Here is a 27928-nt window from a genome sequence, read left to right as displayed (position 1 = left end):
AATGAGCACTGATTATTGCTGTAGCGCTGATCGACGCACAATGCGAGAAACGTGTCGCCCCCATATAGGAGGATCCATGCGCCACATTCACATAAGAGCTGTAATGTAAAGAGTGACGAGGAGGGCTATCTGGCACAGTGCTGACGTCAGGGATTGCAGGATTTGTAGAATATGACATTTATTCATACTCCATGATAATACACCTGTGTACTCACTAAAGTGACATTATATGTATATTCCCCCTAAAAAATGACAATTTTTGAGCATCTATCCTTAGAACGCTGCCATTCCCTTGTGATTCTTCTTGAAAATGTATGAATTACTCGACAAATGGGTGTGTCTATTACTCTAGTGAAAGAGGTGGCCCCATATATACCCTCTGAACATAGTAACACCCACTCATGAAAAGAGGTTCCGTCTCTCAGGAAACTGGACCTCAAATGCTCTAAAATATCCAAGTAATCTTAGTAGGTACTCGGCTTCCTCAGTGATGACATCAAGTCATCACCGCTGCAGCCAATCACTAAACTCAGAGGCTGAGGTAGGCGACATCAAGTCATCACCGCTGCAGCCAATCACTAAACTCAGAGGCTGAGGTAGGCGACATCATGTCATCACCGCTGCAGCCAATCACTAAACTCAGAGGCTGAGGTAGGCGACATCATGTCATCACTGCTGCAGCCAATCACTAAACTCAGAGGCTGAGGTAGGCGACATCACGTAGACATTGCTGCAGCCAAAACACCTAGGCCCAACAAGCGTCAGGGAGCTAGCGCTGGACCCAGGAGTAGGGAATACCTAATGTTTGTTGTTTTGGAGTGTTTGGCCCAACTTTCTTAAAAGTGGTAAACCTCTTTTTTAATTTAGTCAAGTAAAACGATCCCGAGTAAGAAATAGTGTCCGTCCAAGCCTTTGCAGCCTCCCACTTTCAAAAAATGTCCTAGACTCATTTATAGTTGTTGCCCATAGCAACCAATCACAGAATAGTTTTCATTTGCTAAACTACTCTGGAAAAATTAAAGCTGTGCTGTCATTGGTTGGTATAGTTTTTTGGGCTGTTTTTTTTTTTTTAAGTTTTGATAAATCTGCCCCACTGTCTTAAAGGGGATGTCCAGTCCAAATCAATAAGTCTGCAGTCACTCCGAGTGACTGCAGATCTATGAATCCTTTTGATTCGACGGTTTCTGTGCTAGGACTGGAGGGTATGCATGCAATATACATACGCCAGGCCAGAGCCTGTGCAGTGTGCGCTGCCTCGCTCCATACACTTTTATTGTGGGAGGATGTGCCCTGTCTTGTGACGCGGCCGTCCAGTAGGTGTGGCAACCAGAGGGCACAGCCTCATTCCTTACAAGTGTATATAGGTGAGACAGCGCCCACTGGACGGGAGTGTGTATATCTCATACACAGCCTCTGGTCCCTGCTCAGAAACCGTATGCACGCTGGGGGATTCATAAGTGTGCAGTCACAGTCATTACTGAAGAAAGCTCAGCATTAGAAGGCCTGCCCTGCCTGCATAAAAGACTGATTTAACAGGTCACTAAAGGGTTAAATCTGCAGGTGACATCACATGAACCATGGACAAATCCCTGGCTTTGCCTGTACCTTTAAATCTCCCGGTGGCAGTTTTCCATAGGAGGACGCCATCATGTAGCAGCACCCGCTCTTTGATTCTCAGATCCTGCTTTGTAAACACGTGGCCATTCTTCATTTTGGTGAAGGTCTTATTTTCGATCTTATTTAGAAATTCTTCCAGCTTTTGCTTTCTTTCAAATTCGCTGACTCTTAAATCCACGGCGGTGACCATGTCCTTAATTAGGCCGAGGGCTCGGCAGAGGTCCTTGTGTTCCTCTGTGCCATCTAAAGAGAACACGAACAGGCACAAGAAGAGGAATTACATGAAGAGCGCTACCTATACAAAATGTGCTCAAGAATTTGTGTGTCATTTCATATGTTCACACTGTGCTCATCCAAAACAGTTTGGTCAGAGGGAAGTGTGAGCACTGCAGCCAATCAGCAGCCCCTGCGAGCAATCGCGCTCAGCGCCAACATCGCTGGTCTATATATACATAACATTTAAACTGTGCAATCAGAGTAAACATATAGGTTACAGAAAAAAGTAATACACAATTGACATTCCTGCGTTCCCTGTAGGCGGCGCTGTAACGTCCACTGACCAGGAGTATATCGTAGTATTCTCTCCACTAGTACTGGATACTTGGTGATGCGCTGTGTTACTAGCAGGATGCATTCTGGGATTCCCCGACGACGAGCCTGAAGGTTACTGTTTGTCACCTATAAATACAATAACACATTTAAAAAGTAATTCAACTTTTATTATATATAATTTTGCCCAGCATGGAAAATTATGACATTTTGCAAATGACCAACAGTGAATTGGTCTTCATTTCTTTAAAAAAAATTGCATATAGCTGACTTCTAAGCCTCGCTTTTCCCCCATTACATTTCCTGCCTTCAGCTTCATTGATCTCAGGACATACTCTTTTGGAGTACAGATGATGGCAGTGATTGGTAAGTACCTGTCTTCTCCTCTGAGTGTTGTGCTTAGCAGAACAATGTCCTGAAACAGCTGTGTGTTAGTGACACACAGGTGCTGAGATGACACATCACTGCCATCACCTGTACTTCAAATGAGTACATTCTAATATTAATGCAGGTGAACAAAGGAAATCCACTAGGGAAAAGCAAGGTGAGGAAAAGCAGGGTGTGGAAGCCACTTATATGCATTTTTTTTTTTTTACAGGAGTGAAGACAAAAACCCTTATAATATGAATTGCAAATGTTATCTCCTGTCAGTGCATCGCAGGAGGCCCTGTAGAGCAGTGACATCACCCGATGTCATTGTTCTACAGGGGAGATAGTCGTGGGACACTCGTTAATAATTGTATTACGTCGGACAGGGAGTATTTGTTTGTTTATTTTTTTATATTGCAGGAGATGGAGGGTGTTGCATGGACTTGCAGCTGTAATTGCAGCAAAAGGTGGCGCAACAAAGTATTAAGTTAAAGGGGCCGAATAATACTGCACGCCCCACTTTTCAGTTTTTGAATTTCCACAAAAATTTAAAATAACCAAAAAATTTCGTTCAACTTCACAATTGTGTCCCACTTGTTGTTGATTCTTCACCAAAAATTTACATTTGGTATTTTTATGTTTGAAGCATGATATGTGGGAAAAAGTTAAAAAGTTCCAGAGAGCCGAATACTTTCGCAAGTCACTGTATCTATCTATGGATAGATATATAAATAGATATATCTATAGATATATCTATTTATCTATCTACAGATATATCTATCTACAGATCTATCTGTGTGTGTAAACATTATTCTTCAATGGCTTAGGTAAAAGAAGAGGTTGGACAAAGAAATGATATCACAACTCTTATTGTTAAATAATAGATCTTTATTTAGCTGACAAAAACGCATACAAATCCGCATGAAAAAAATGCATGAATATCTGCATCAAAAACGCACGGATTTTTACCTGTTTTCTGCCAAGAGGAAGAATCTGCGCAGAAAATTCCACAGGCAAATCCGCAACGTGTGCTCATACCCTTAAAGCAACACATCTGATAATAATAGCAATTATCGGTGATTTAAAGGAGATGTTAATAGACTATTTATTCTTAACTAAGCTACATGCTTGAATGCATTTCTAGAAGTGTCCACAGTGAGGCGCTGCAGTACATGAAATAACCCACTAACGTGATTATGTACGGATACAGTACATGTATTGGAAGATTTGTCAGGAGCGTTTTACAAGATTGTAACCTCCAGCATGCGCTGCCTTGTTACCCCAACATAGAAGCATCAGGGTAATCTAGAACACTGTAATGTGCTGACAAATATTTTCTAAAAATTCAGATCTCATGCAAAATTGAGGATTTAATTAACAATTACCATAAGTGACTGGTAAGACCAATGAATGGGTTTAACAATCCCATGCTGTTTCCTTTGTTTTTTTTACCATTTACTGGCCCTTTACGCTTTACTGGCAGCCGGGCATTTTTTCTCCTTGCAAATAGAATCACAAGTGTTCGTACTTGATTTTGGGAAATTCAACTCAAACTCTATCCTCGTTGGTTCAGTCATCTCATCTGTACCCAGAAACTTTCGGGTGTGTGCACACGCTGCGGATCCGCAGCGGATTTCGGTGTACAGTACCATTAAAAGCAATGGAAAATGAAAACCGCAGTGCACACGGTGCAGAATTTTCCACGGGTTTAAATTCGCAGCATGTCACTTCTTTGTGCGGATTCTGCAGCGGTTTGGGGGAAAACCGCAGGCAAATCCGCAGAAAATCTGCACATAAACTGCAGGTCTTTTTTTTTTTTTTCACAGAATGTAGATTTATTCATAAATCTTTTGACCTGCAGATTTAGACAATTCCGCAGCAGAATCCGCAGCGTATGCGCACACCCTTCAAGGTTCCAATGCATTTTCTCCATTTACAAATACAAGCAAACATTCTGCATTTAAAGGGAACCTGTCAGGTCCCTACAATACCCAAGCGCTACTTTCCTGGCAGGAGGGCAGATTTCTTTATTCTAATAAGGGGGCTGATGTGATAATGCTGCAATGTTTGAAAAATCAAGTTCTAGTCTGAAACGACACATATGCTACAGAATCAGGACTAGAACAGAGGAGAACGGTGTGACAAAGAGAAGAGATAGATGATGACCAATTGATCGATTAGAGAGATCATGGATAGATGGAATAGACAGACAGAGAAACGCTCCGTTACTCACTTTTAAGAAATTCTGGAACTTTTTGTTTTGCTGAAGTTCTTTAAACAAGTTCACGGCCTCGATGTGATGACTGCAGAATTCTCCATAGATCCTCTTCATTTTCTCAGCGTTCTCGGCAGAAAACTGTGGGACAAGAAATGTAGCCAGCTAGTAAGGGGCTTCTATAGGAGTGGAGGCAACGTTTGCTCTTATCTATAAGGCAATCTGTGGCACTTCCCACAATGGCATTGTCACATCTGATAACTGGACCTGTCACTGGCTTTAAAACAAGATTGCGACATGGAATTCAAGATCCTGAGCTTGTCCTAGGACTTCACCGAGTACCGCATATACATAGCTCTGGTATCAATCCCACATCTCATCTAATATTCAAAGATTTATGAAATTTCAGTCTAAACTTAATGAACTGAGCATTTGGTACACACGTGGGCACTTATCTAAATTTTCACTCCAGAAAAATTGCATTAATGAAACGAAGCAAAAACAGAAGTATTCATAGGCCGACATATTTTTGATAAATGATACCAAACTGGATAAAGCAAATGCATTGACAATGGATGGAAAGAATATCTTGGTGAGCATTGTAGAGTTTATCAAACATTATTAAAAGGGGTTAATACATCTTTGGGAATATATATAGTGATAGGGTCACTGGCACAGTGTATGAAGGGAGATACATGTCACTGCGTATACTACAGTCAGTGATGTAGAACCAGATTACTTTTGCCTCCAAAAGGGTTAATCTTAAAGTTACAATGGGCAGGTTTTATGTGAGCACCCATAGAGTCGGTGGGAGGGTGCTCACCGTATCCCCTCTTGCAGGGCCGACACAGGCATGTTTACTAGCAGGACCTGCGGTGATGTCACGGTCATGTGATCATCACAGGGTCCAGGTTAAATACCTGGATATGAGAGACAGTCTGTGTGTGTGTGTTGGGAGAGGGAACACATACGGCTCCAGGAGGAGTGGAGGACATTGCTAGGTGTCTGCAGGTGGAACCTGCCGGGCAAGGACTATGTTGCACTTTGTTTTGGTTTTCCGCTAAGCCAGGAAGGCTCGCCTTTTGCTTTCATGGACCCTGCCTTGGTGTATGCGGACTTTAATAAACCAGCAGGTGTTTCACTATCCAAGTGTTCCTGTGTCCACCTGAAGAAGCAGCTAAGCGTGTCACCCTCTCACAATATAACAAATATACATTTGGCTTTTTTTACTTAAATGCATGTATTTGGGCATAAAAATCATTTTTGCAATCAAGTTTCATTTAAAATGTTATACCATTTGGCTCGTTAAGGCTCTTATTGTCCCTGAACATACAGTTTGGATGTGGTCTGTGGTCATAAATCAGCTTCAATGAGCTCGAAAAAAAAAAAGAGAGAAATAAAGAATCTGTAAAGTCTCCAGCGAAACCATCAAACCTGACAATGAGCTCACTGGCACATTTTCAGTTAAATCATTCTGAAGCCGACAATGTACAGTCAACAGAGACGCTATAGAAAATTATTTTAACACCAAATACATACATTTAGAATAGAAAAAATAATGTCCACAAACCTAGGCTATGCGTTTTAAGATTGTTCTCTGAAGAAGAGCTTTCAGTATACCTTATTTGCTATATTACATGATGAACATGTGAACTGAGACATAGACTATAATGGTGATGTGTTTTTCCCGTGAAAATTTTGGCTGAAACATGTACATAAAAAATGAGACGTCTGAATGGAAGAAATGAGATCGAGCCAGAAGCAGTGTGGTTGGGAGAGCTATAAGTGAAGCACCAGGTTAACCAGCTATATGAAGGAGTTGTAGAGGTTCCACAGCAGCAAAATTGTAGAAAATGTTTAATGAAGATCATGTATAAATTTGCATATAGGAAGACGATAAATAATTAAAAAAAAAATCCATAGACTTTAAGATCATCCAAAGTAGAGCTTTATACCAGGTACATTGATTTACAATGGGTGACAAGGACTAAACCTACAGGACAATAAGACCAGCTCTGTCTGGTGACAGTTTCTCAGTGATTGACACTGGGCATTTATTAATGTGATTTAGGAGGGCAGTACATCTAGCCATATTAGGCTACTGAAAAATGACTTCATGTCCCATACCTGCTGTACAAGGATATCTCCTATCCTGTGGATCACAAAGTTCCCATCATTTCCCTCCCTGGACTCCTGCTTCCTCTCTCGCAGGTTATAAAAGAAGGACTTATGGCTTTCCAGCAGCTCATCGAGACAGGGGAAAATTTTATCCACAGTACTGTGGTCCAGCTGCAGCTCCTCCTTCATCCCCTTCCTGAATATTTCAGACATGATGAGAAGGGTCTGGATATGATGCAGTTCCGTCTGCATGAACTCTGAAAGGAAGAGGGAAAACAACAACAGGATAACAATGTTACACCTAATAATAAACTATCACCCGCAAGACCCCAACAGCTCTTTGAGATTAGATATGGAACATTTGCGATCTTTTATAACATTAAAGCTGTAATCTGAGGATGGTTTCACGCTAGGAACCAAAGCTCGACTTTTTTTGGTTGGCCCACAACATGGGAGCAATCCATACCCAAACTCTGCAAATAGTAAATGGATGCGTGTACCAATCATTCTATCAATTAGTCTCCTTCCTTTTAATCCCTCACAGTCATGATTACATTAATATTGGAAAAATAAGGAACAGGAAACGAGAGTTCCCGTAATTATGGATCTCTTCCAATGGAATTAGAGCTAATTTGTTTACACTAATACACAGTAATGTATTTTATCCCTCCCCCTTCTCCGACATATAATAAAAATCCTATTCGTCTGGAAGCATTTCAGATACTTGTGACTATATTTTCACATTTGCAGCAGAACCAAAGTTCATCATGCAATATATATGGGTTGTGAAGAACCCTTTAAAGAGGTCGTACACAAAATATTTTTTCCTACTGCGGGCCCAAAACCTAATACACAGGTACTGTAGCTGCTACCAGAACAACTATAATAATAATAATCTTTATTTTTATATAGCGCTAACATATTCCGCAGCACTTTACAGTTTGCACTGATTAACATCACTGTCCCCGATGGGGCTCACAATCTAAATTCCCTATCAGTATGTCTTTGGAATGTGGGAGGAAACCCACGCAAAAACTGGGAGAACATGCAAATTCCTTGCAGATGTTGTCCTTGATGGGATTCAAACCCAGGACTCCAGCGCTGCAAGGCTACAGTGCTAACCACTGAGCCACGGTGCCTCAGCGACCAGCCTGTTGTACCTGGCACTGCCATGGAACGGTCAGCGTGTTCATTCACAGCCAGCTCCCCACAGTTAAGCAGCGGGGAGCCGGCTGTGAGCAAGCAGGACATTGATAGTCACGCCCCGTCAAAAGAGCAGAGCAGAAAAGAAGCTGCTGCTCTGTCACTGTGACATCAGCAGGAGTCCCTCAAGTGCCTGCCTGACCTACAAATCTCCCCTGAGAGAGCTGGTGGTCTTGACACGCAGAATGATCTCCTCACTAGACCCATATCAAAGGCCTACTGCACAGATGAAAGCCCACAAACAAGCACATCCCTATTTTGGAGGATATTCTTGCTTGGCTTTTTTTTTTTTTTTTTTTTTTTTTAAAGCAGCGGTGTAACTTGAATTGTGTGGTCCCCAGTGCAAAATTTCCAGTAGGGCCGGCCCCTGACTATTACAGGTGTAACATAAAAATATGACTTCTAGGATTACTGCCCACCAAAAGGTGGTGCTAGACGTCCAGTTCTCTTCATCTCTGAAGAGGATATTTGCATATTTAAATTCCCAGAGGAGCATTGCATGGCCTACAAGTCTCCTTACGCAGGTTTGGCATTCTCCACAAGGAGAAAAGCTAGGCCACAGGTCTTTCATACTATTTGTGCTTTCATATGTTCCAAAAGGTACTTTTTTGGCCCTTCTAGGCTCCAGGGCCCGGGTGCAGCTGCAACCCCTATGGTTACACCCCTGATTTTTAGTCCTGGGCGGCACAGTGGCTCAGTGGCTAGCACTGCAGCTTTGCAGCGCTGGGGTCCTGGGTTCAATTCCCATCAAGGACAACATCTGCAAGGAGTTTGTATGTTCTCCCCGTGTTTGCGTGGGTTTCCTCTGGGTTCTCCGGTTTCCTCCCACATTCCAAAGATTCTAGATTGTGAGTGCCAATAATGTCTGTAAAGCGCTGTGGAATTAATGGCGCTATATAAATGAGTAAAATAAATAAATGCTACAAGTCATACTAAAGGGTTGAGCAGCAATGACTTATCGGATAGCTACAGCCCATAGATGGCACTAGAGGCTGCACGGTTTCTTCTGGAGAAGAGAAACCAGCACACAGTTATCTGTGTTAAAATAGGTAAAATTGTCAAATCCATGTCTTAGTACCATGTTTTCTCTAGAGATTTTAGAAAAAAATAAATCAAAACAGTATACACAGCTATTGGACCTTCTCCATAGAATGTTTCAGTAGGAATCTCTGCACAGATCACAATTCTTCATCTGTAGCCACATTAATTCTCTCGTCTTACATGTGAGCATGGCATCCAAGCTATCCAACAACTGCAATACGGCCGTCAGATCTGTCAGAAACAGCCGACCTAGCAGGGGCATGGAATCGTGTTTGACCTGCATAAACTGGGTTCTACCAGGACACAGGATTTCCCGTTTTCATCTCCAGACAATTACTGTATTTGAAGGTAAAAGCGCAGAAACTCTCTCATCCTCTGTTTATATTCCACCAATGGAAAGAAACCATTTAACAAAGAACTATAAACATTACTGGATAGAGTGTGAAAATATCTCTTTGAAGAGACCATAAACCGGAATAAACCCTAGACAGTGTGGAAAAACGGATTTCCTCTACTCTCCTAGTAGAAGAACTGGCTGACGAGATGGCATCATCAAAAAATGACCTATTGATGAAATCAGGTTATAATATAGAGGCTGCCTATGGGGTGGATTATAATACAGAGGCTGCATTATAATATAGAGGCTGCCTATGGGGGTGCATCATACTATAGACTCTGCCTTTGGGGGTGCATCATACTATAGACTCTTCCCATGGGGGTGCATTATACTATATTGAGGACTATCTGGTGTATTATACTATATCAGGGGTCCCCAACCTGTAGCTCGGGAGCCACATGTTACTCGCAGTCCCATGAATTGTGGCTTGAGAGTCGTCATGGTGCATTAGCTCCAGGTCTAGCAAACAGGTATGAAGAGTACATCACAAAATAGTGATTTACGTGAGTAGCCCTGCACAGAAGAGCAGATCTGAATGCACATATACTGGTCTTAGGGGTTTAGAGATGTTTTAGGTATGGTACACTGGAGGATGGTACTACCTGTTAGAGGAGGTGCTCAAAGCTGGATGTGACAGTGTGTTGGGAGAATACTGAATGGGGGTATTGTGGGAACCCCTGGATCTCAGGGTGATGCTTTGGAATGATTTACCTGTAATGCGGGGTTTGAGTGACACTACTTTGAAGGAGATGGGAGCTGGATGTGGCTCGCGACCCTCTCTCTAAGCTGAATGTGGCTCTCAAGGTCAGAAAGGTTGGAGACCACTGTGCTATATGGATGCCATCTAGGGGGCCATCATACAGTGATTATAGTGACGGGGCCATCATACAGTGAGGGGGAATTATACTGTGTATAAGAGTGTGTCATACTGTGTATAGGGGAGCTGTACAGGGGGGAGACTTGGGACATTACTAAATGTAAAGTGGTCACTTATTATAGGGGAACTTGGGTTACTGTGACTGTCAAACGGGGCACACAGGGCACTATTACATTCTAGGGGACAAAATGTGGGCATTGTTTTCTAGGGCACTTGCACCCAGCATCACTATATTGTAGAGGGTTGCTTTAAAATTTAGAGGTCACACAGAACCACACAGCAGGTGCAGTAATAGGGGCACATACGGCAGCAGCGGCTCAGTATTGGGGTATCAGGTGTAGTAATACGGACACATACGGCAGCAGCGGTTCAGTATTGGGGCATCAGGCACAGTAATAGGGTCACATACCGCAGCAGCTCAGTATTGGGGTATCAGGTGCAGTAATCTGGACACATACGGCGGTAGCGGCTCAGAATTGGGGTATCAGGTGCAGTAATAGGGACACATACAGCAGCAGAGGCTCAGTATTGGGGCATCAGGTGCAGTAATAGGGTCACATACGTCAGCTGCTCAGTATTGGGGTATCAGGTGCAGTAATAGGGACACATACGGCAGCAGCAGCTCAGCATTGGGGTATCAGGTGCAGTAATAGGGACACATACGGCAGCAGCGGCTCAGCATTGGGGTATCAGGTGCAGTAATAGGGACACATACGGCAGCAGCGGCTCAGCATTGGGGTATCAGGTGCAGTAATAGGGACACATACGGCAGCAGCGGCTCGGTATTGGGGTATCAGGTGCAGTAATAGGGACACATATGGCAGAGGCTCAGTATTGGGGTGTCAGGTGCAGTAATAGGGACACATACGGCAGCAGCGGCTCAGCATTGGGGTATCAGGTGCAGTAATAGGGACACATACAGCAGCAGCGGCTCAGCATTGGGGTATGAGGTGCAATAATAGGGACACATACGGCAGCAGTGGCTCAGCATTGGGGTACCAGGTGCAGTAATAGGGACACATACGGCAGCAGCGGCTCAGCATTGGGGTATCAGGTGCAGTAATAGGGACACATATGGCAGCAGCGGCTCAGTATTGGGGTATCAGGTGTAGTAATAAGGACACATATTGTAGAGGCTCAGTATTGGGGTGTCAGGTGTAGTAATAGGGACACATACGGCAGCAGCGGCCCAGTATTGGGGTATCAGGTGTAGTAATAAAGACACATACGGCAGCAGCGGCTCAGTACTGGGGTATCAGGTGCAGTAATAGGGACACATACGGCAGCAGAGGCTCAGTATTGGGGTATCAGCAGGATGAGCAGTTTATGCTGGTTGAGAACAGTCCAATTGGTGACAGTGCTGAAAATTTGAGAAGTGAAACATGTCTTTGTTGTATTCTCTGTAGCCGAGTCGTGGCTGGAGAAGTCATGTCGGTCTGGGCCAGATGGAAAAGACGTGAAAAGTGAATGATCCCATCAGAAAAAACGTCAGCGATAAGTCACTATTTGTAACTCTGCTGTAATCTATGATATGTTCTGTAGGACTGGTATTATTTAACACTGACCATATGGCGGTAATATCAATGTTGGTCTTTCTATATATAGATTATTTTTGGCAGCAGCGCGGTCATCTGTTGAGGTTCTCTGGTTAGGGGCCCACTCAGAAGTTTCGCCCCCCCTGAACCAAAACCCTAGCTACGCCTCTGACACTGTTAATTAACCGTTGCAACTTGCACAGAAAGTACTTCACTTCTTCATGGAGAAGTTGGTTTTTGACGTGTATGGACCAAGCTTAGGAGTTATGCCCGTTCCACACACAGCCGTTGCCCCTCGTGTTGTACAGCCGGCATCCACATCTAACAGCATGGACCGAAGCTTGCTCTGATCGCGGCTATTTAAATTCAACTTTAAATCACGTTGCCAGATCATTTCTACCGCATAATAAACACCCTAAAAATTAAACCGAAAACACCATGGAGGAATTGCATATTTTTCACTGTTTCGCCCTGTTTATATGGGAAAATGAATGGCATCATTCAATCTACTGAAAAACAGGGAGAAAAGGCCAAACTAAAACTTGACCTCCGAAACACTATATCAGCGAAACAAATAAAAAGGTTATGACTCTTGTCAGAAGGCAAAAGTGCAAAAATTATAATTGGCTGTGCATGATGGAAGTTAATAAGTTTCTTCTATTATAAGTCATGTAAGGTGATGGACAAACTCTTTTTGATACCGAGTATTACAAAATAAAGACCATGTAACAATACAAACAGAAAAGATTTTATCGAAATAAAAAAAAAACGAAGAGAAAATGTAAAACTATAAACACAGTCTAAGATTTATGATTTTTACATTGTTCTGCTCATTTCCTTCCCCAATTCATTGTTGCAAAATAACTTACCAAAAATAACATCTTGCCTTTTGATGACATTTTTGTCTTGCTTATGACAGAAAGACGAATCCACGACTGAGCTCCATGACTCGGCTTCAAATTCCAGAGTATCACGGCTGAAATCACTCCACAGGGCCGAGTCCACAACATCTAGGAGCAATGTCGGAAAAGGTTCTCAGCATTACAGTAAAAGTAGCTAATCTGAGAGTGAATACTGTTCTTCACAGCTCTGATGACATTGTTGTATGTGGCACACCTGCCCTAGGAGCAGGACAGAACAGTTCATGTAACACTATACTGGGGTCCCTCACGTTACAATACATTCAGCTATCATTGGGCTTCCTTCAGCCCTTATAACTTGAAATCCAGTGTAACTTACAATGCTGCAAGCTCTGCAGATCTGTGTCGCTGGGAAGTGCCTGGAAGGCCTAGGCAGTCAGTGGAGTTTTTAGGGAAAAAAAAACCTATGACTGGTCGCACCCAATCAGGGTATCACTTTAGCAGCAATAAGGGGGAAGCTTATTACTGCAGTACATGCAAGAACTGACTGTCTACTAGTGGGTTGCTACAGTGCAGTTGTACGTGTCCTGTCTTGTTACAGGTCAATTGCTGCTTTCTATCTGTGCTGCCAGCAGGCCCGTGGTCTGCCGTTCCCGTGCTGCCAGCAGGCCCGTGGTCTGCCGTTCCCGTGCTGGAAAGCAGTCCCGCGTTCTGCCGTTCCCGTGCTGGAAAGCAGTCCAGCGTTCTGCCGTTCCCGTGCTGGAAAGCAGTCCCGCGTTCTGCCGTTCCCGTGCTGGAAAGCAGTCCCGCGTTCTGCCGTTCCACGTGCTGGAAAGCAGTCCCGCGTTCTGCCGTTCCCGTGCTGGAAAGCAGTCCCGCGTTCTGCCGTTCCCGTGCTGGAAAGCAGTCCCGCGTTCTGCCGTTCCCGTGCTGGAAAGCAGTCCCGCGTTCTGCCGTTCCCGTGCTGGAAAGCAGTCCCGCGTTCTGCCGTTCCCGTGCTGGAAAGCAGTCCCGCGTTCTGCCGTTCCCGTGCTGGAAAGCAGTCCCGCGTTCTGCCGTTCCCGTGCTGGAAAGCAGTCCCGCGTTCTGCCGTTCCCGTGCTGGAAAGCAGTCCCGCGTTCTGCCGTTCCCGTGCTGGAAAGCAGTCCCGCGTTCTGCCGTTCCCGTGCTGGAAAGCAGTCCCGCGTTCTGCCGTTCCCGTGCTGGAAAGCAGTCCCGCGTTCTGCCGTTCCCGTGCTGGAAAGCAGTCCCGCGTTCTGCCGTTCCCGTGCTGGAAAGCAGTCCCGCGTTCTGCCGTTCCCGTGCTGGAAAGCAGTCCCGCGTTCTGCCGTTCCCGTGCTGGAAAGCAGTCCCGCGTTCTGCCGTTCCCGTGCTGGAAAGCAGTCCCGCGTTCTGCCGTTCCCGTGCTGGAAAGCAGTCCCGCGTTCTGCCGTTCCCGTGCTGGAAAGCAGTCCCGCGTTCTGCCGTTCCCGTGCTCCCAAGCAGTCCCGCGTTCTGCCGTTCCCGTGCTCCCAAGCAGTCCCGCGTTCTGCCGTTCCCGTGCTCCCAAGCAGTCCCGCGTTCTGCCGTTCCCGTGCTCCCAAGCAGTCCCGCGTTCTGCCGTTCCCGTGCTCCCAAGCAGTCCCGCGTTCTGCCGTTCCCGTGCTCCCAAGCAGTCCCGCGTTCTGCCGTTCCCGTGCTCCCAAGCAGTCCCGCGTTCTGCCGTTCCCGTGCTCCCAAGCAGTCCCGCGTTCTGCCGTTCCCGTGCTCCCAGCAGTCCCGCGTTCTGCCGTTCCCGTGCTCCCAGCAGTCCCGCGTTCTGCCGTTCCCGTGCTCCCAGCAGTCCCGCGTTCTGCCGTTCCCGTGCTCCCAGCAGTCCCGCGTTCTGCCGTTCCCGTGCTCCCAGCAGTCCCGCGTTCTGCCGTTCCCGTGCTCCCAGCAGTCCCGCGTTCTGCCGTTCCCGTGCTCCCAGCAGTCCCGCGTTCTGCCGTTCCCGTGCTCCCAGCAGTCCCGCGTTCTGCCGTTCCCGTGCTCCCAGCAGTCCCGCCGTTCCCGTGCTGCCAGCAGTCCCACGTTCTGTTGTTCCTGTGCTCCCAGCAGTCCCGTGTTCTGCTATTCCTGTGCTCTCAGCAGTCCTGCGTTCTGTTGTTCCTGTGCTCCCAGCAGTCCTGTGTTCTGCTGTTCCTGTGCTCCCAGCAGTCCTGTGTTCTGCTGTTCCTGTGCTCCCAGCAGTCCTGCATTCTTCTGTTCTTGTGCTCCCAGCAGTCCTATGTTCTGCTGTTCTTGTGCTCCCAGCAGTCCTATGTTCTGCTGTTCTTGTGCTCCCAGCAGTCCTATGTTCTGCTGTTCTTGTGCTCCCAGCAGTCCTGCGTTCTGCTGTTCTTGTGCTCCCAGCAGTCCTGCGTTCTGCTGTTCCAGTGCTCCCAGCAGTCCTGCGTTCTGCTGTTCCAGTGCTCCCAGCAGTCCTGTGTTCTGCTGTTCCAGTGCTCCCAGCAGTCCTGCGTTCTGTTGTTCCAGTGCTCCCAGCAGTCCTGCGTTCTGTTGTTCCAGTGCTCCCAGCAGTCCTGCGTTCTGCTGTTCCAGTGCTCCCAGCAGTCCTGCGTTCTGCTGTTCCAGTGCTCCCAGAAGTCCTGCATTCTTCTGTTCTTGTGCTCCCAGCAGCTGTTATTTTTGTGTAAAGATTTGCTATAACTGTACTTATGCAGCCTCAGGGCCAGTTACTAGTTTTTATTTTTTAGAGAATTATGGTTTTAAATTACAATATTGATTTTAGTGTGCGACTAAAACTGAAAACTTGAAATACTGGAACTAGAGGAACTTCAAGGGAAGATAACTCCTTGTTAGTTAATTGTTTCTTTTCAAAGGGGTTAGCTCATCTTTCTGAGGTTAAAGGGGTTGTCTGGTCCAAATTGATAAGTCTGCAGTCACTCTGTGCATGCACTGTGCGCTGCAGTTATTCGCCAGCTTCTGACCCCAGACCAGAGGGTATACATGCGTTATACATACTCCCGGCCAGGACGGACCTATTTAGTGGGTGTTGCCTGTCTCCATACACTTGTACTGAGAGAGGCAGTGCCCCGACTAGTGACCCTGCTGTCCTCTGGGTGTGGCCGACAAGAAGACGTGGCTTCGCTCCATACAAGTTTACGGAAGTGTGACCGCACCCACTGGCGGGCCCTGGCCTGCATACATACCCCCCGGTCATTGCTCAGAAAAACAGCGAATCCCCACAGCACACAGTGCACACAGCGTGACTACATACTTATCGATTTGGACTGGACAACCCTTTTAAGTGTGATATGAACTATGCCTTGGATACAGTGTGTTGCATTAAGACTCCTGAAGATTCCCATCATATTGGGCCCAGTTTTTTACTTTTTACTGGACAGTAATGATAAAGAAAAAAAAATAGTAAAGTACCTTCAATGGGAAAAGTATCCATTGATGGAGGGGTTCCCACTGACTGCAGCAGCTCTTCTGACTGTGATCTGGATCGAGACACACTTGTGTCACCATCAGATTCCAAAGACTGGTCTGATCTTCTACATGGAAAGAGAGATTATGAGGTTCATGTAACAATCCCAACATTATGTGAATGAACACAAGGAACCAGTAACTAAAAACAATCAAATCTATAATTTGTTCTTTCTCTTAACAATGTGCTCTCATACCTGTCTACACCCAATACAGGCACGCCTCGGCAGGGTGCAGTAGATGGCTGACCAGTGTCTCTTTTTCCTAAGGATATTGAGGTGGAGGGAGGGGACGTTGAGAGAGCAGGTTGAGGTATGTCCTTGAATGAAGAATCTGTAATGTAGCAGTAAAATGTTATTACTATGCGTTAACTTTTTTGTAACAAAATAAGGATATATATAAATAAATATATTAAAAGTCCACGCTGCAAAGTGATAGACGAAGCTCAAAGAACAGGACCACCAAGCCATAATATACAGCATCTACTTGATATCTCTGACCATATATCACTTGGTTTATTTGGGATTTGACATATTTAGTCAATTCAGAAAATCTCACACACAAAAGTCTAAAACTGATGCAATTTTTCAGGTGTGCTGCATTTGTTTTTTATTTTAATTCATTAGTAGTAGAAAAATTCTAGACTTTCCAATAAATGGAAAATGTTCTTAAAACAGGTTTTCCAGTATTATCAAAGTGGTTTTCTAGTGAAATCAAGTTATTACCTATCCTCAGAATAGGTGATAGCTTACTAATCATGGGGGTCTGACATCCCCTATTTGTGGGGGCCTGACATCCACTAATCATGGGGGGGTATGAAATCCACTAATCATGGGGGGTCTGACATCTACTAATCATGGGGGGTCTGACATCTACTAATCATGGGGGGTCTGACATCTACTAATCATGGGGGGCCTGACATCTACTAATCATGGGGGGTCTGACATCTACTAATCATGGGGGGTCTGACATCCCCTATTTGTGGGGGCCTGACATCTACTAATCATGGGGGGTCTGACATCTACTAATCATGGGGGGTCTGACATCCACTCTTGTTTTTAGTCTGAGGTGGAAATTGCCACCTATGGACACGTGCAAAGGGGTTTCTGGAGAGGAGGAGACATTTTTTCTAGTCTAGTAACTGCTAATCAATCTGCTCTCAAGCTTACAAAAGAAAAATATTCTGCAATGCATGTTTTTAAAGGTACTGTCACACTTAGCGATGCACCAGCGATCCCGACCAGCGATATGACGCGGTCAGAATCGCTGGTACATCGCTAAGTGGTCGCTAGTGAGCTGCCACACAGGCAGATTTCACCAGCGACATAGCAGCGGTTGGGGGTCGCTACTTACCTGTCAGACGAGGCGATCCTGACGTATTCCCGCCCGCGTCCACGCATCGCTCGTCGGCGCCACAGGAAGCCCAGCAGAAAGCAGACGACGAGAAATGGCCCAGGACGTTCTCGCGCGATCAGCGATAACCAGCGGGGGAGCCGGTCGGAAGTAAGTATCAGACATAGCGATATCACTATAACGTCACAAAATCAGTGACGTTATAGCGTTATTGCTAGCGATATCGCTTAGTGTGACAGGCCCTTTAAGACATTTCCATATCTTATGTTCAGAGATTGTAATTTGTATTAATCAGAAAGATTTGTGAATGACTGGAATGAAAGGAAACACACTGTACAATGAGAAGGACAAAGATAAAACGCAGTGTTGTCAAACACATGTAATCATTTGAGGAAGGTCATCAGTGCGCCAGATGACAGAAAGCCATCAAGTATCAGAACACTGTTTCATTTCTCAAGTATGTACACATGGCGTCTTTTAGACGTCGGAAAACCAACTGGGGTTTTCAAGCAGAAGACGTTTCAGGAAAACGCCGGCAACATTTTTCCTGAATTGTCTTCTTTGGCGTCTTTTCTAATATCTTTTGCAGCAAAGTTCTTATTTTAAAATCTATGTACCAATAAGTGAACAACTTCCAAGTGCAAAGTAGGTGTTTATGGTTTTTTTTTTACATTGATGTGCATGTGTTCATTATTTTTAGCATTTTTTTTAGAATTTTTTTTGTACACAAAAATTCTGAAGAGACGCTGTGTACACATACCATTATCGTGGAACCGCATTCTAGAATCTAGAAGAATGCACTGCAACATTAAGACTTTACGCTGCTTCATCCAGGTGAGCTGAATTTATTTGCTTCATTAAGACTTTACACTTACGGTAATTAAGCAAATATGCAAAGTGACATGTAGGACAAAGACTTAGGAAAAAGTCAATTTACCAAAGCAACTAATAAATGACCTCTAAAAAAATAACTTGACAAATAATCTGATTGCTTGGAATGCCATTTTTCCCATGCACTAGTTTTTGCATTCCTCCCCCAATGTATAAAGCAGTTTCATGCAGTTAAACTTTAGTGCCGATATCTCAGATGAAGGTCAAATTAACCTGAAATAGTATACTATAAAAATATCTTCCCACATAACAGAGTTTCTGCAGATTTTTTCCCCCAATTCAGCGTATGTTGATCTTGTGGTGGATTTGGACTTGATGAATTCTGCACCAACAAATGAGATGTGGCAGATTTTTAAATCTGTGTCGCAGGTCAATTTCTGCCACATGTTGATGAGATTTTTCCAAATCTTATTACTTGGCTGCTACTATAATACTGTGCAGATTCAAACTAAATCAACGTGGAAAATCTGCGACAACAACACAACATGTGAACATACCCCAAGGATAGATTCACACGCGGTATGAATATTTGCAACTAAATCTGCTGCATAGGAGGTAGGGGTACAGAATAATAATGGATACTGACGAACAACATCTCTGTAGCTACAGGCAGAGAATGACAAAATGGAGTTCTCCCCAAAATTAATGGGGTATTATAATTATAACCCATAAAAAAAAAAAAATACTAAGTACACCTGTTAACCCTTATTGACTCGAGTGGAACTGCAATACCAAACCGAGCCCCTGGACTAGTGCGGCAATGTTCTAGGAGAAAAAGTACCCATATATAAATACTTGTTATATAAGCTGAGTTTTTCTGCACATTTTTTTGTGCTGAAAACACCCCCCTTGGCTCATAAACGAGTCATTGTCCCAGAGACCAGCGGGGGAGGGGGATCAGCGGGTCACAGAGGCAGGAGCCGGTGGCTGTGGCTACAGTCTGTGCCGCTGATAAAGAGAAATGAATATTAATTTCTCTTATAGTGCGCACAGTGACAGCTGCCGACTTCCAGAAGACATCCTACTCACCCTCCAGCGTGCCCTGCATCTCGTTGGTCCTGGCGCCCTTGCAGCATCTCGTTGGTGCCAACTTCAGGTAGCACTTCCTGTACAGAGCGATCATGTGGTGCCGCTCATTAAGGTAATTAATATACACACGTCTCCACTCCCATAGGCATGGAGCGCATATTCATTACCTTAATGAACCGGGCCACGTGACCACGCCGGAAGAGCTGCTGGATGCCGGAACAAGGTGCTGCGAGGGTACGCTGGAGGGTGAGTAGGATGTTTTGTTTTTTTTTGTAATAGGAAGGATGCATACAAGGACGGGAGGGGGGAGTCCTGCATACCAGGACAGCTACAGGGGGGAGCCACGCATACCAGGACAGCTACAGGGGGGAGCCACGCATACCAGGACAGCGATGGGGGGGAGCCACGCATACCAGGACAGCGATGGGGGGGAGCCACGCATACCAGGACAGCGATGGGGGGGAGCCACGCATACCAGGACAGCGATGGGCGGGGAGCCACGCATAGCAGGACAGCTACAGGGGGAGCCACGCATACCAGGAGACCGACGGGGGGGATCCACGCATACCAGGACAGCTACAGGGGGAGCCACGCATACCAGGACAGCGACGGGGAGCCATGCATACCAGGACAGCGACGGGGTGGAGCCACGCATACCAGGACAGGGATGAGGGGACAATGCATACCCGGCTTACACTCAGTCAATAAGCTTACCCAGTTTTCCATGCAAAATTAGGTGCCTCGGCTTATACTCGGGTCAGCTTATACTGGAGTATATACGGTAGGTCATTAATTCTAAACTTGCCCAAGCCTTTTAATTTAATCAAAATCTGTGTCAGAGATCATAGATACAACAAAGCAGATTTATACTCTCACTCACTTGAAATGACAGCTGGCTGTTTATACTTTGAATTATATCGGTCCTGGAACTTCTAAGAAAAAAAAACACCTTTTATTAATGAAAAAATTGCATAAATAATTAATATGATATCACCAAGATTTCACATGTTGCAATAGTAAAAATCTATTTCTGAACCATCCTACACTTAGTTCAATTAGCAACAATTGTTTTTCTCCAGTCGCCAACCATAATCTGTGTTCCCAGACAGAATCATAGATTGGTAGATACAGATAAAAAGGTGCATCAGACCAGAAACACATTATATACCCAGACAGGTTCATTGAAGGTTTTGAAGCCCTGCCACGAATCACAGGTTAATGTCATGAGCCGGATACAGGTCTAATGATGAACCGGTCTACTGCACACAATAAGGGCAGACTGGCATCCGCAGGCTGGGATCTAGCAATATTGTGGCATCACGTACACTGGTTCTTATTAACACATAAATATATTATATACAACATATAAATTTTTGTGAGTTTATGCCAATATCACTTTTTGTTAGAAACACTGTAATTGGATTGAGAGAATATGTGTGTATGACCCAATATGTCAGAGGTAAATAATGGACTATTGTCTCCTATTTGGTAGGCGTCACACCCTGTACTATATCCTTATTCATGTTGGCACTCACCTTTGAACATGCAGGAGCACCATCTTTGCAGGCTTTGTGTATATTCACATTACAACCTGAAAAAAAAAAAAAAAAAAAGTTGATATATACTAGCTTGGCCCGTGCAAAATTTTCGCACATTGGTCGTCGGGGGCGCAGGCAATTTCAGAAAAAGCAAGCTGGTCAAATGTAAATGTATTTCATGAGCTGATGAACACAGACAGGTATTTATATATGTAGATTGGTAATACAATAAATTATTTTGATAAGAATATTTTTTGGTTGAGGTGCCACCTGCAGGTCATTGTGTCTTTCTGCAGGTTTATGAAAATGAATCTTTAAACTGTATTTAGTGACAAAATCATGAATGTGTGGTTTGTTTGGCTGTTTTCTTGCTGAAGGGAGCAAGTTTACCTTTTAAATGGTGTATCATGTGTGTGTGTGGAGAAGTAATCCCCGAAAAAGCAGTGCATGTATACAAATGTGTTGGTAGCGTGCTTTGGGGTACTGTGGTGCCACCTGCAGGTCATTTTTCCTTACTGAAGGTTTATGAAAATTAATGTTTAAACTGTATTTTGTGATCAAATTGTGAATGTGTGGTTTGTTTGGCTATTTTCTTGCTGAAGGGGGCATGTTTACCTTTCAAATGGTGTATCATTTGTGTGTGGGTGCAGTATGATCAGAGATACAAAGTAATCACCGAAAAACAGTGTTTAGAAACAATAGAATAGATCAAAACTGCTGAGAAAATCCAGTAGTGGGGCTAAGGTGGGGGGGGGGAATCAAAATTTACAAGACCGCTGTAAGGCAACATGCCAGCCATGAATCAATTCCTGCCAAGCTGTGGATACACATACACAAAGTGTCAGCCCCCTCTAGGGCTCTGGACCCTCATCCACCCATCTTTCCCAGACAAAAGGTTTTAAGTGCGAGTTTCCTTTTCACTCCCTATTCACATGAAGATGGTTTGGCACAGAGAGGTAAGACATTTAGTGGCTAAGTAGCATCCATATTAAAAGGTACAGCTTGATATGGCTGGTTGTTTTTTCCGCACTCTGATCAAAAACGCCAAGTACCTTATGTTTTTAACGTTTACCACAATACTGGAGTTCATGTATTCGTTAGTCGCAGTGTGCTTATGCATCATGAATACCGTATATACTTGTGTATAAGCCGAGATTTTCAGCCCATTTTTTGGGCTGAAAGTCCCCCTCTAGGCTTATACACGAGTCATATACCTGGGGGTCGGCGGGGGAGGGGGAGCGGGGGTGTCAGAGATCATACCTACTCCCCCGGCACGGTCTCTGCAGCCCCCCCCCCCCCCGCTTCTCCATGGTCTCCCTTCCTGCCTTCAATGGTCATGTGGTACCGCTCATTAAACTCATGAATATGCGCATATTCATGAGTGTAATGAGCGGTACCACGTGACCGCTGAAGGCAGGAAGGGAGACCGTGGAGAAGCGGGGCTGCAGAGACCGCGCCAGGAGGGGGTAAGTATAGTGATATTCACCTGTCCGGGGTCCATCGCTGCTCACCGATGTCTGCTGTGCCCTGTGTCAGTGACGTTTAGGCAGCAGAGGGTGCGATGGCGTTAGTGCACGCTGCGCCCTCTGCTGGCTGAGCAGTCACTGACACAGGAAGGGCAGACAGCGGTAAGCAGCGATGGCCCCGGACAGGTGAATATCTCAGGTGCCAGGTCCTGAGCAGGAGAGGAGAGTATGGCATTTTTTTTTTTGAAGCAGCATATGGGGGCAGCATATGGGGGCATATTCTATGGAGCAGCATATGGGGGCACAGTCTATGGGGCAGCATATGGGGGCACAGTCTATGGGGCAGCATATGGGGGCACAGTCTATGGGGCAGCATATGGGGGCACAGTCTATGGAGCAGCATATGGGGGCACAGTCTATGGAGCAGCATATGGGGGCACAGTCTATGGAGCAGCATATGGGGGCACAGTCTATGGAGCAGCATATGGGGCACAGTCTATGAAGCAGCATATGGGGGCACAGTCTATGGAGCAGCATATGGGGGCACAGTCTATGGAGCAGCATATGGGGGCACAGTCTATGGAGCAGCATATGGGGGCACATTCTATGGAGCAGCATATGGGGGCATATTCTATGGAGCAGCATATGGGGGCATATTCTATGGGGCAGCATATGGGGGCATATTCTATGGGGCAGCATATGAGGGCATATTCTATGGGGCAGCATATGAGGGCATAATCTATGGAGCATCTTATGGGGGAATAATCTATGGAGCATCTTATGGGGCCATAACCATTATGGAACATTATATGGGGTATATTATTCTATGGAGCATCTTATGGGGCCATTATTAACCTTTGTGCAGCATTATATGGGGTGTATTTTGTATGGAGCATCTTATGGGGCCCATCATGAACTGTATGGAGCATTATATGGGGCTCCTGATTCAATATAGATATTCCAAAACATTTAACCTACTGATGTCTCAATTAATTTTACTTTTTTTGGTATCTCTTTTTATTTTTGAAATTTACCAGTAGCTGCTGCATTTTCCACCCTAGGCTTATACGCGAGTCAATTAGCTTTCCCAGTTTTTTGGCGCAAAATTAGGAGGGTTAGATTATACACGGGTCGGCTTATACACGAGTATATACGGTATATGTGTTTGAATATTGGCCATATAACGTATCTATGCACCTGTGCATTAATTTAATACTAAAAGGTGTGAGGGCCCTTTCTGAGGTTTACTCTTTCTACATGCAGCTGTCCTTGGCCCTTCTCACCATGTGTGACTGTACCCGTCATTAAGGTTTACCTTTGAGGAATAGTTTACGAGCAGGTATCTAAATACTTAACACTTTACATTCATTAATATCAATGAGAAAAATAGACACCATTACAAAAGATTATACAACAGAGGAGCAAATCCAATGTGATTCTAATTCAGACTGAATTTTTGAGAAGTCGCTGTGCTTTGATCTCCAAAAATGGCCACTATCATTTTATACCATGCAGTTAGAGGAAACTCACGTGTCACGTGACCATGGGAATGGCTGAGCGAGCATCCGCATAATACCTTGTTGGTATCACATCACATCATATAGTGCAGTCACTCATGATTAACTATAGCAGTCTCTATAAAAGCAGAAGCAAGGAATGCAGCAGCCAATTTATGGGGAATCTGGATAGAGAAAGGATGCGACAGCTCACAGCAAAAGAATTGAGATAGGGACAGAAAGCGATAAAACACTGAAAAAAAAAACCATATGGCTACTTTGACATGTTATGACTGCAGTGCATTTTTTTTTTACGCAATCACAGCAAAGACCCATAATTTTGCTGCAATTTTCAAAAACAGCTGCAAAATTAATGAAGTCACGGCAAAAAATGCAGCGCAGCCACAACGTGTAAACGCAGCCTAATGATCGAGTGTGTGATAGTACAACAGTAAAGAAGGTTAGTAGGTGGTGAAAAGAGAAAAGTGTCATACACATTTTCAGGGCACTTGGATGCTTCAGAGTACTCTCAATTTGCTGCAAATTCAATTTTCTAAAAAAATTCAGTGAATCTGATCAATTAGAATTTTAAAAGATTGCTTCATCTCTAGACAAAGGCATACGTAGTTTCCCACACTGTGGTGCATTTTATATTCTTGCATCCTATATAGCTGTTTATTAGCATTTTCTTTTACATAGTCCTCTGTGAAAATCTGTACACCTTTTTTGATCAGCTTTGAACTCAGAAAAGTTAACAAAGAGAATAGTACAATGTCCTCTATGTGTGGACAAATAATACTGTAGATAAAACGCCTCAATCACTACTCCAGAAAGATGTCAGAGAAGAGCTGAACTTAAGCTTACTGGTTCTGTAGGTAATATCACATTCGAGTGCACTTACTGGAACACTGGAACGACTCTTTTCCCAGGAGAGCCTTTTCGCACACCAAACATGGAACCACACCTGTGAACGTGCCTGTGACAAACTGATGTCTGCTCACCTTCTCCTTTGATTCCTTTATTTTAGACTTTATGGGAAAAAAAAAGAAATAAAAATAGCAAAAAGTGAAACCTGGAAATACAGACCGATAGTAATACAAGAATGTAAAGTTTATACAATTATAGAAAGTTCAAAAAGTAAATCTTATGGTGAATAACCTTTCCAACGCCTTTCTCAGGTGCCTTAAATCTTATTTCCAGGATCAGAAAATTGATTGCCTAGCCACACATACACTTCCCATACTGTAGCAGCAGAGTGCTGCATTCCATCATTGTTGCATTAAAATAAGTAGGACAATTGATCAATAACAGCACAGTTACTACTTTGCAGGTGGAGTGCAGGTGAAGAGACTCCAGTGCTCACAAAACTCCAGGGCACTTGTTATGTCAAATGTACAGTTGTGCTCAAAAGTTTACATTCCCCGGCAGAATTTTTGCTTTCTTGGCCTTTTTCCAAAGAATATTAATGATAACACCAAAAGTAAATCTCCACTCACGGTTAGTGGTTGGGTGAAGACATTTATTGTTAAACTACTGTATGTTCTCATTTTAAATTATTATAACCCAAAACATCCAAATGACCCTGAATCAAAAGTTCACGTACCCCATTTCTTAATACCATGTATTGCCCCTTCTAACAGTAGGGAGAGAAAGACGCGCAGCTGTCTACCCCAACGCGCATCGCAAGTCCCTAACGGGATTCTTGTACCATTTGTGCATATTTTCTCTTCATGACCTTCCATATGAGCAATGTTTGAAAAAGACCCAAGGTAGGGTCGAAACGTTACCTTTGTCTTCTTCATTTGACCTGACGGTGGTGAATTATTTCACTTTTTTGTGATTGAAATAAATCTTTTTCTTCACTAAGATATGATTTTTTGAGTGCGACTGTTTTTCATTATGTTGCCCCTTCTAACATGAATGTCAGCTTGAAGTCTTTTGTGGTAGTTGTGGATGAGGTTCTTTATTTTCTCAGATAGTAAAGCTGCTCACTCTTCTTGGCAAAAAGCCTCCGGTTCCTGTAAATTCCTGGGCTGTCTAGCATGAACTGCGCGCTTGAGATCTCCTCAGAGTGGCTCAATGGTATTGAGGTCAGAAGACTGAGATGGCCACTCCAGAATCTTCACTATGTTCTGCTGTAGATCGTTGTCATGTTGGAACGTCCAAGTACGTCCCATGCGCAGCTTCCGGGATGATTATTGCAAATTTGCCTCCAGTATTTGCTGATAACGTGCTGCATTCATCTTTCCTTCAATTTTGACCAAGATTCCTGTACATCAGCGATAAACCTCCGTGCTTTACAGTAGGAATGGTGTTCCTTTTATCATAGGCCTTGTTGACCTCTCTCCAAATGTAATGTTTATGGTTGTGCCCAAAAAGTTCAATTTTGGTCTCATCTCTCCAAATTACCTCGTTCCGGAAGTTTTGAGGCTCGTCTCTGTGCTGTTTTGTGGCATGTTTTGTGATAATTTGTGGCATTTGCGCAGTAATGGCTCTATTCTGGCGACTCGACCATGCAGCCCATTTTTCTTCAAGTGCTTCCTTATTGTGCATCTTGAAACAGCCACACCGATAGTTTTCAGAGAGTCTAGTACTCAGCTGATGTTATTTGTGGGCTTTTCTTTGCATCCCGAACAATTTTCCCGGCAGTTGTGAACAAAATTTTGGTTGGTCTAAATGACCGTGGTTTTGTTCTTACAGAGCCCCTGATTTTCCATTTGTTAATCACAGTTTGAACACTGTTGACTGGCATTATCAATTCCTTGGATATCTTTTTGTATCCCTTTCCTGTTTTATACAGTTCAACTACCTTTTCCTGTAGATCTGTTGACAATTTTTTTTGCTTTCCTCATGACTCATAATCCAGAAATCTCAGTGGCTGGATAAAAGATGCAAGAGTCTGTCTGGATACCAGAAAATCACTCAGCTTTTATGTACACACACTGATTACAAGCAAACAGGTCACAGGTGTGGATGTTACCTTTAGTAGCCAGTCAAACCCATTTGTGTCAACTTCTGTGCATATTATCAGGCCAAAGTCACCAGTGTATGTCAACTTTTGATCAGGGTCATTTGGATGGTCATTATGGTTTAAAAAGAGAAAAAACAGTGGTATGACAATAAATGGCTTCACCCAACCACTAACCATGAGTGGAGAAAAAGTTTTGGTGTTATCAATCATATTCTCAAAAAAAGGCCAAGAAAGCAAAAATTCTGCCGGGGTATGCAAACTTTTGAGCATAACTATATCTGCTGCTATAAGAGGACCTTTGCCTATCTCGTGCAAATAAAATACCACTTATGTTTTAGGAAATTTTTGTTTGCGCCCCTTATATGCACCAGGTCCCTTGTGCGACCTCTTCTAAACGTCTTGCTAATCTCCTACCTCAAATGCTAATACAATTAGTCAGTAAAGTACAGGATCCAAAATACTAGATGGTGAGGTAGACATAATTAAAGGGTGGTCCATCAGAATTTAACGGCTGTGCTACTGACTTACAACAACAGTGGTCGCCAAATAGTAGATTGTGATGTACTGGTAAACATTCAGATCTTGATATCTAGAAACCATGCTGTTCTGTAGATGAATTCCAACAAAACTGTACTCTTAATATGTTCAATATTCAATCTGTGTGCCACCCTCCTTTCCTAGCGAAAAGCTTAATTGTAAATATTACATGAATGTTCGAATCTGTACTAGTACTATCTGTTGGTGCTGGTCCCATCTACCACTGACAGCACAGTCTTATAGGTAATTTTTATTATGGTGGCACCACAGGTTATGATTGGTCGATCCAAACTGAAAGCAGAATATTCCACGTGCTGCATATTCCTGCCTTGTTACTCACGGATCACCTAATTTTGCCAACCAAAAAACTAGATGTCAATGCCCTGAAAGTTGGACCTCACCTGACCTACCAG

At 44.1% G+C, this 27928-nt stretch overlaps 1 protein-coding gene across 4 annotated transcripts in view; it reads right to left on the bottom strand.

Moving 5' to 3' along the window:
• Positions 1–27928, bottom strand: part of ARHGEF28 (Rho guanine nucleotide exchange factor 28) — a 305341-nt gene that overhangs the window by 24774 nt on the left and 252639 nt on the right. For all 4 annotated transcript variants that reach the window (XM_073584069.1, XM_073584071.1, XM_073584070.1 and 1 more), the window contains 10 exons: positions 24909–25035; positions 21043–21098; positions 20388–20439; positions 16432–16567; positions 16181–16302; positions 12791–12931; positions 6878–7125; positions 4769–4891; positions 2178–2295; positions 1606–1860 (listed from right to left, as the gene is read on the bottom strand). In XM_073584069.1, the coding sequence (XP_073440170.1) occupies positions 1606–1860; positions 2178–2295; positions 4769–4891; positions 6878–7125; positions 12791–12931; positions 16181–16302; positions 16432–16567; positions 20388–20439; positions 21043–21098; positions 24909–25035 (1378 nt within the window). The remainder of the gene's footprint in view (positions 1–1605; positions 1861–2177; positions 2296–4768; positions 4892–6877; positions 7126–12790; positions 12932–16180; positions 16303–16431; positions 16568–20387; positions 20440–21042; positions 21099–24908; positions 25036–27928) is intronic.

Source organism: Dendrobates tinctorius, unplaced genomic scaffold (assembly GCF_039654945.1).
Source record: "Dendrobates tinctorius isolate UK_male_01 unplaced genomic scaffold, ASM3965494v1 ptg000083l, whole genome shotgun sequence".
Taxonomy (NCBI): Eukaryota; Metazoa; Chordata; class Amphibia; order Anura; family Dendrobatidae; genus Dendrobates; species Dendrobates tinctorius.
The sequence above is the reverse complement of the archived record's forward strand: the minus strand, read 5'-3'. Positions and strand labels throughout refer to the sequence as shown.